The sequence below is a fragment of the Electrophorus electricus genome, chromosome 13, assembly GCF_041902795.1.
Source record: "Electrophorus electricus isolate QZ-2024a chromosome 13, ASM4190279v1, whole genome shotgun sequence".
NCBI classification, from domain to species: Eukaryota; Metazoa; Chordata; class Actinopteri; order Gymnotiformes; family Gymnotidae; genus Electrophorus; species Electrophorus electricus.
This window is the reverse complement of record NC_137509.1, coordinates 6,502,961-6,512,500: the sequence shown is the minus strand read 5'-3', so window position 1 is coordinate 6,512,500 and position 9,540 is coordinate 6,502,961. Positions and strand designations below refer to the sequence as shown.

Here is a 9,540-nt window from a genome sequence, read left to right as displayed (position 1 = left end):
TATATATATATACATGTATGTATGTGTATATATATATATACATGTATGTATGTGTATATATATATATACATGTATGTATGTGTATATATATATATACATGTATGTATGTGTATATATATATACATGTATGTATGTGTATATATGTATATATATGTATATGTATGTATATATGTATATATATGTATATGTATGTATATATATATGTATGTATTTATGTATGTGTATATGTGTATATGTATGTGTATATGTATGTATGTATGTATGTATGTATAGAAATGTCACATTGCACTGCTTATACAGACATTTTCTAACTCATGTCATCCTCATCTTTCTTTTACTGATTCTTGCTTCTCTCTAGGAGGACTGAAGGTGACATGTGAGTACATGGCTCACCAGGAAGGAGTGATGTGTGAGGAGATGATCATAGTCAGCGAGCGCAAAGAAGATGTGTGCGTAAAGGTGAAAGTTCACGCTCGTGTTATGGGTGAGTTAATGAGAGCAAAGCCAACATCACAAACATTGGTTCATTATCATCAGGTGTGTGTTCCCATATAAAAGTAATGGTAATTATTCATATTACTATATTAATTACCATGATGGTAATATGCCAGAAAGACTAGGATTTAAAAATATTAATGTCACTAAAGAAAAAGCAGTGTCAGAATAAACAATAACATAAAACAAGGTGGCAGATGAAATGTAGTCTATTCAAATTATGTACATTATGCCATGATGCATAATTTGAATTCAATTATTGCAGCACTCACAATTTTGAAGTGGTCTCTAATCAGAATTATTTTTTATGATTGATTATCTGTTATTTTTGTGTGTTAGAAGTGTTAGAAGTCTGTAGGAAAAAGAATCCTCATTTTATCAGTGTAAACTGAAGTAGAAAGTATGCTTAAAAAACAAACCATAAAACAAACAAACAAAAAATAAATTTCAACCAGCCGCAATAAGCAAACAAAATGATTTAAAAAAAACAAATATCAAATGTAGTTGGTATGTGCTTCCCTCTGCTGGTCAGATTATGTGTAACATGTAGGGAAATGTTGAATCACTTGTAAAAGCACTTTGAGATACACGTCATCATTTTTGTAATAGTAAATAATCAAATGTAGCATATATAATCCTTGCAAGGCTATATATAAGAAAGCAGATTAAATAATGCTGTTATTTAGAAAGCATATTAAATAATTCCATTTATAGACTGTTAAAACCAAAAAGAAGTTTTGGAACAGGCACAAAATAATAAGTAAATTTAGTAAAGGACTACTTTAGAACTCTTTACAAGTTTAGAAGTCTCTTGAGCTAGTTAGGGAGTCTTTTTATTTAGCTTATATTTATAGTCTTTATTTATATTTTTAGTTTTGAAATGTAGACTGCATAAAGCAAAGACTTCTTAAGAAGTTTTCCTTCTTCTAAGACAGAAACAATCTTTTGCATTTGACTGTTAAATGCATGATTTGAGGGAGGTTGGCTACGGGCAGTGACTATCTGCTAGAATCACCAGGGGCAAACCCTAGTGCAGACGATGTTCTTCTGTCTTCATCAGACACAAATCACATGTACAGCAGTTACACGCTACAAGGATCCTTTAGGGCAACTCAGGCAGGCAGGGGGGTGTTGAAGAGTGCTGGGTAGAGGTGCATTCAGTTCTACTAAACATAATGTCAAATCTTGTGAAATCTTCATCTCATTCTTGACACCCCTATTTTTACAAAATACACCTTTTAGGTGGTTTGTTTATAATGATGCTAAACATCTGTAAACAGAATGACAATAAGCACAGTGGTACAATAAATTGTTTAGTTCTTTTGGGAAAATGCACTTGCTTCCTTTGTAATATACCTGTGCAGGTTATATATACCTGTATGACTGAGTACCTCATAGCAAAGTACTTCATAAGCTAAATGACAAATGGACAAAATGGTCAAACTTCTCAGGTAGATTTTTACGTTGAAATCAGAATTACCTTGCTCCTTCTTGCTCTCTTTTTCAGACCGACACCATGGGACTCCAATGTTATTAGAAGGCGTGCGGTGCATTGGAGCTGAGCTCGAGTATGACTCGGAGCAAAGCGACTGGCAAGGATTTGACTAATTGTCTGCCCTAAACCTCAAAGGCATTGTGATCAGTTCAGTGGCTCTAATGGGAGACATGAGGGCAGGAAAAATTCCACACTCAAACTGTCTACTAGTTTAAAACCCAATCAATCAAGAGCCCTTTGTCTCACGCTGCATTCTGTTCAACTGCAAACCAACAATTACAAAATACTGTATGGTGGTACTTTTTGCCCCCCTGACAATGAAATACAGATAGTTCATGTGGTGTTTTTTTAGTGTCAGAGTATAAGGCAATAATCATATTGTCCTCTTTAAAATGTAAATTTTTTATATGGTTGAAAGTTTCTTTTAGAAAGCAAACAAAGAACAAATATGCTGTGGTTTTGCTTGTATGTTTATTACTGTGCTTTCAGTCTGTGTTGGATGCTTTATACTAATAGTCTTTTTTTTTCCAAGACCACCAGGGGGCGCACGGTGTACATTGAGATATGAAATTTCTCTGCTGTTCAATTAGGTGTCACTATTGACCACAAATTTTGTCTTATTACACAGAGGGTGGCTAAAGGAGCATTGTAGACAACTAAAACTTAAGTTAGCAGTAGAGACTCCATTGGGCTCAACAGTCTTAGTGTAGTGGCTCAATAAAAACAGGCAGCATTATATATATATATATATATATATATATATATATATATATATATATATATAATATTATATTTTGGAAAATCTTAGTTTTAACTGTGTGTGTGTGTGTGTGTGTGTGTGTGTGTGTGTGTGTGTGTGTGTGTGTGTGTGTGTGATTTTAGTTATTTGAGCCAAATATTTTTGGAAGATGCCATTCTTAATGGAGAAACTGTCATAAGAAGGTCAATTATCTTTGCCTACAAGAGCCCCTTCAAGCCTTTTATACTTAATGTAGAGATACAAGGTTATAGGAATATAAAAAGTTAAGCATGAGTTCCCTCTTTTACATCATCAAGGGCTGTGCTCATTCTGTAAAATAATTAGTGTATTAAGGTTTGGATTTCAAGTTTGTGGCTTATGCTAATTTGAGTGCCTAAGTGCCTTAGTGCATTGCTATCTTAGTTCTGTCTCTATAGATGCCAGGATCAATCTGTTACCAGTTAATGTGGAATGTCTGAAGCCTTACTGAAGTCTAGAAATTTAAAACATATTTTTGTAAAAAAGGGCATCTCCATTTCACAGGCTACTGAAATTCTTTACTGTGAAACCAAGTTTATTTTTTATTTAGATCAAGACACTTTAAAGCAGAAGTAGAAGAATATGCCCATGGACAGCTGGAGTCTGGCAAAACCTGGAAGATTCCCTGTTCAAACACACCAGCTAACTCGCTGGTAATGAACTGTTTGGGCAGGACCATTGTTTGGCACATGTGCTCAAGAGTGTCTGAAATCTGAAGTTAGACCTTCATGGGTTAATCTTGTTGAAAAATCAGTGTCAGTGGTGTGAATAGGTTTGATTCACTTGGCACACACTTTCTGCCTTGTGTGTTGTGAATACATGTTTGCATGTTGCGTGTTGTCTACTGGCCTAAATCAAATAAAGATGACTGTTGACTGTACATTGCTCATTATTAAATGGTCATTTTTTAATGTTCTTTAGGAGACAGTAGACCATATGCACTGCATTTCTTCTGGCCATTGAAGAGTTCAACTAGAGGACAACTGTGAATCTTAAAATGTAAAAGAACAAAGATAGCAGACTCAACCACACTGCACATGTTAAATAACTCCATCTTCCCATTTTAGAGAAGGGCAGATTTTGGTTGCTGCTTGTATTAGTGTGACTTTATTGCACACAAGTTTTGATGCTGTAGTTCTACAAAGTTACAGTGGAACATCCATTCATGCATAAAGAGAGGTGACTATAACTGCAAGAAAATATCCAATGTGATATTAGTTTGTTCTTATATTATTTAATGTCAATAAAATGAACAAGAATTTTTTTTAAATAAAGATTTAATAAATATTGGTAGTAAATTAAAGATTAAATAGTAATTTCTCATGACCGTTAGTAAAACGAGGATCTCTTTGACCTCCCTCCTTCCTGTGAAATCTGGCAGTTGACTTGGAGGCTCACAGCACACTGTGCTTTCTAAACTCCAGAGCCTGAACCTCATGGTGGGTAAAAGATGGAGAGAAGGGGCCTGCTACTCAAAAATGAAATGGTGACATGCTTTGTGCTGGTGAGGTGGTGATCTTAAAGTCTTTTTTGTTTATTTGTTTTCAGTGCATATATAACTATCTTAGGAATATGGAGGAAACCAGTAAATTGGTTGGTTTTCTTAGACTGGTAATTCAGGAGTACAGAGCAAGGTAAGTCTTCTTAATATATAATAGAGTTGTAAATGCATGTAAATCAGTGGATTTATGTGCTCTGTAGCAATGCAAATGCTATTTTGGAGCAGACAAACTTGATATGCTGTAATCAAACCATTCTTATAAAAATTAAATCTTTTCCTCCCAAACAAGCTTATGCCAAACTGAGGCAGTGGATCAGTACTCCATTTATCCTCTCCCCTTAAAGAGTCAGTCTCTGTCAGTCAGTCAGTCTCTCTCTCTCTCTCTCTCTCTCTCTCTCTCTCTCTCTCTCTCTGTCTCTGTCTCTGTCTCTGTCTCTCTCTGTGTCTAGTTGTTCCTACATCCTTCCCGCATTCTCTTTCTTCCCCAGCATTCTTGGCCAGGCTGTAATAGTCAGTCTGCCCATCTTTCTGTAGTGACGACCCAACATGTCTTGTGGGCCAGGCCAGGGTGACGCAAAACCATGTGCACACACAGCCGACAGGAAGTCCCTTTGTTCCATTTGGGCCAAATGGAAACCTGCGGTCGGTCGGTCGGTCGGTCGGTCGGTCTCTCTCTCTCTCTCTCTCTCTCTCTCTCTCTCTCTCTCTCTCTCTCTCTCTCTCTCTCTCTCTCTCTCTGCACTGGTTTATAATTAGTAGTTTGTCTGAAGGTGGGGAGATTAAGAGAAAATCTAAAAAGGCTAAAAAACATATGTGTGACTCAGACAATTTAGCAAGCCATGTTTGTTTGCCCACCTATCAGTTATTTGGTTTCTGGGTCTCTGTGTTAGGGGGAAAATGGCTCTCGTTTTGGGGGAGTCCTGGCTATTGCCTCTGTGGGTTATACTTAGGTCACGATGCATAATGGAAGAATGTTTGATACCCTAGTAGATCCATGGTTCAGGTTTTCTAAACAAAGCGGTTAAGTTGCATTCCTCCGGGAGCTTATATTGTGCACTTAACACTTTAGGTGTGTGTATAAAATGATTGAAATGAAAAGAGATTAAAAACCTGACAAAAAATGTAACACCATAGTGTATAACAGCAGATTAGATCTCCAGTTCCTGTTTGCCTCAGACTGATCTGTGGACTTTCAGTGGTGAAAGCAGTAACTATTACAGTTAGGCACAGCATATGTAGAAATGTATTACCGTATAAAAGGTATCTTAATAAAGCAATAAGCTTAACTTGATATTAAACCCGGCTACGTAAGGGTAGGTAGTATGTAGCACATGTTTGTTATTTATTAAATAGTACTGAAATATGTTTCTGAAATCCAATATATCCAAATTTTCCATTTCTAAATGGCTACAAATGTAACAAATTGTCTTATTGTCTTATTATTATAATGAAAGAGGTACTATGGTGTTTTAATGTTCATGCGAATGATTGTGTTTATTATTGGTGTAATGATCGTACAAGCGCTTAACAGTTAGGTCCACCGTAGCCTATAATAGGCTATGAGAAATTAATTTCAAATAATAAGAACATGGCATTCACTGTAAAGGTATATCTGTTTAAAATATATTTCTATATTTATGTAATTCGTCGTATTGCTGATTTTACTGGTGTTTCGAGACTTTTCATCATAGCCTATTTAAAATGCGCTACGGTTTTCACTAAAAGAATTTATGAAATACCCCCGAATAGTTGTTCGAACTCCATATCAATACACAACGGTAAAATAATTTATATTGACATAATTCTTACTCATTCTTACAATTACATTGTATTTCATTATATTCTTATTGTTTTTTAGCGGTACAGAGCAGTTACAGTATGGAGGATACGTTTTATAAACTTTTTCTAAAACTTGTTACTAGAAGTTCAATATATTCCGTCTCCGTTTTAGACATTTTGCATACTTACATTACTTTGTGTAACCTTTCTTATAGGATATTATTTTAGAAATCTGCCTAGCAAGTGTCGTCTGAACGCAAAAGGCCGCTAAAATCAAATTCAGCCCTACGGGGGTCCATTTATCCCAGGGTGATTTTGCAGTGTTGGACCAATTACGAGATTCAGCCAGTTTTTCCAGGTGCGAGAATCAGAAACGCATCAAATAGGCGATAAATAAAAAATGTTTCCCATTCAATAGCCTAGGTTGTATGTGACGAGAACGTTAACATCTTCTGGTTGCGGGATGCATTTCCACAATAAATTGGTGAACTGTGTTCGTAATTGGGCTGTTATAGGTACATGTTTGATACTAAAGTGGTTGAAAATCAGAAATTTATTTTAGGCAAGAAAAAGTTGACATCTCAAATATCTTGTGTTTGCTGCGCTTTTAATATCTTGTGTCATATGCAATTTGAAGAGTTCTGATGGCTTTCTATAAAAAGCCATAAACGGTCCTGTTGCCTGCAACGGTACTAAGGTTGTTGATATGGTAGTTAAAGTTTATGCAAGAAGTATAAAAGAAGTTGTGAGCGCATAGATTTTAATTTCCTGACCATATTCCCTGAACATTTACACGATGTTTAACAAAATTACCAGTGTACAAACTACATCCACAGGTAAAATAATGCAAATCAATAAATCAGACAGGTCTCTTATATAACGAGTGGTCATATATTTTTGTCTCTTGCGCACTGGCTACAAGTGTTAGGCCTGCAGGGCAGTCCTGAAATATCCTTCTTCATCACATCATTGTAGCCTTTTTGATATTTCACCTCTGTTACATTTTCAGTCTGCTGACAAAAATCGTATGATTTAGAAGCCACACTCCTGCGCAATGCACGCGCCCGTCTTATGCAGGCCGACTGCGTTTTGCCGAAAGTTTTTAAACTCTTCCAGACTGGTTTTTGACCTCCGCGTGATCTCGCCGGTCAGAGGAGGATGGCGGCATGTACATTTCCATTAGGTTTATGGCATTTTAATAATGGTCTAAAGAGTGTTCTATGGATTACATCGGCTTTTTGACATTTTAAGTAATTTCGTTAATTTAACTCCTACCGGTATCACTTTATAGTTTCGTTAGAGGTCTTTGGAAAGGTCTGTTAAAACTAACATTTAGTACTGATATTTGAATGCGCACCTGCCACAAGGACGTTTTAAATAAATTTAAAAGTTATCGTTCAAACCTATATACCAGTTTGTAATTATGGACGCTGTTTAAGTTACCAGATGGTGAATAGCTACACAAAGGTGTATTTATGTATTTCTTTCTGTCTTTGTAATTTTTAAATTCATCAATGTATTATTTTTGCAATTGAAAATTGTACAGCTGAAGGTGAAAAAAATCTTGTTTTATTGCAGTGCATTTGAATTCAAGGTGTACGAGGTAAAAAGAAAAAAATTAAAGTGTGTAAAAACCTTTATAATCTGTAGAACATATGCGGTAAACATGACTTAATTAACTTTCATTTAATATGTTTACAAGTTGTATTCGGCAAGTTATGATTCATGAGATATTTCTACGTCTTTACGAGAAATTGAATTCTGTAATGAGAGTCAGAGAAGGAGGGATTGAGAGAGCGCCATTTAATTTTAATATATTATGAAAGAATTAGAATTACGCCGCGTGAGCCTCTCTCCCTACATTCGTAAGATCCAAAACCGAACCCGAACCCAGAGGACTCAATTCTGTCCCGTGTAGTAGAGATTGTTTTAATGATTCTAACAGCTACCAATGTAAGAATAAAGAGACCTAATATTTAAGTAATATTTCTTTTTACCTGTAAACTCATTGGCCTGTTACTATCACAGCACACTTTAAAAGGTCAACATCTAACTCAGTTGAGAGGTGCTGTGGAATTATGCTAAGAGATTTAACCTTGTGAATTTATATTTATGTAGTACCCAAATGGCGAAGGAAAATTGTTACCCCAGACCATGTTACTGATTTTTACATGAAGAGGTAGATGGCAGTTTATACATGATCGTATATACGAGACATACACACACGCACACACAGAGCGCAAGACAGACAGATAGACAGACACACAGACAGACTATGGCAGTGGAGGCCACAGAGCAGCTGAAGCAATCAGACCTCTCTTGACTGTGTTTTCGGTTTGGTGGGTGGAAGTACTCTGACTGACAGGTCCGTTCATTACGTTCACAGTTTAATCTGTGTGGAGCGTCTGAATTGAATAATGAGTCATTTCGGCGCTCTAAGATAAACACTGCTGAAAGTGGCAAAACTGTAATTATGTCATTGCATTCGGCGTAATTGGACTGCGAGGTTAGATAAAAGATTCTAATTTCATGATTGTGAATTATGGCAACTTTCAGTCGCCCGTGCAGTTGTCGTATAGATCATTTGATATCGGGCAATAATGATCTCTGCCTGTATATATTAAATGTCACATTTGCACAATAATCAATGTATTGTACTAAAATACCTTTATTTATCAGGAATATTGACATCATCCACATACCACTTTCTGCCTTAGGCTATTAAAACATATTTATATGATATTTCTGAATTGATTGACAGCATGAAGATAACTGTGGAAATCTATTGAAATATACCGTTAAAACACATGAAGAAAATGTTAGAATTGTTGTTTATATGTAGGACACTTACATTTGCAGTCCGGTGTAAAATAGTTCATAGTTCATACAGTATGTCCAGTCAAGGTAAATTAATCTGTACCAGCAAAAACGTTTAAGATAATCTTTCAATAATGGCATTTAACCATAAAAGGTCCGGTCCAACCACTTAGGAAGGCTAAGTTGCTCTAAATGTAAGTATAGATTTCTACCCCAACTCCCAAATCCATCTAACTTGTCCGCTGCCTTTCCGACTAAGTGGATAAATGTCCTAAAATAACTATGCTCTCTAATACATACCGCGTATTTCGATGTAGCTTCGATATGTGTTGGCGATGCAGCATATCAAAATACAGGTCAATAGTGTAAACTTCGACGAACGTCGAAAAACCTTGTTTGATACGGGGCAATATAGCATTATTTCACTATTTTTTAATTTCATAAACCATGTAATACACATTTATTAAAGCATGGTTATCTTTTAAAATGCAAGATTAAACTAAATGCTTAATTTGGGATTCCCCGCTTCCTGACACTGGTAATCGCCTTCACATTTACTCCTCCTTTGAAACGTGCTCTTTACTCGACTTTGTTTACCAATCAATGACTAGCTGACACAGACAGGAAGTTACGTATGTGCTGACTGTCAATTTAAAAATGTATCCTGCCACCAGG

The 9,540-nt window shown here is 35.9% G+C and overlaps 1 protein-coding gene across 2 annotated transcripts in view; it reads left to right on the top strand.

Moving 5' to 3' along the window:
• The window catches only part of adisspb (adipose secreted signaling protein b), a 22,902-nt gene extending 19,254 nt beyond the window's left edge, over positions 1-3,648 (top strand). For both annotated transcript variants that reach the window (XM_035520109.2, XM_035520107.2), the window contains exons 5-6: positions 359-484; positions 2,003-3,648. In XM_035520109.2, coding sequence (XP_035376002.1) covers positions 359-484; positions 2,003-2,103 — 227 coding nt within the window. In that variant the 3' untranslated portion in view covers positions 2,104-3,648. The remainder of the gene's footprint in view (positions 1-358; positions 485-2,002) is intronic.
• The last annotated feature ends 5,892 nt before the right edge of the window (positions 3,649-9,540 follow it).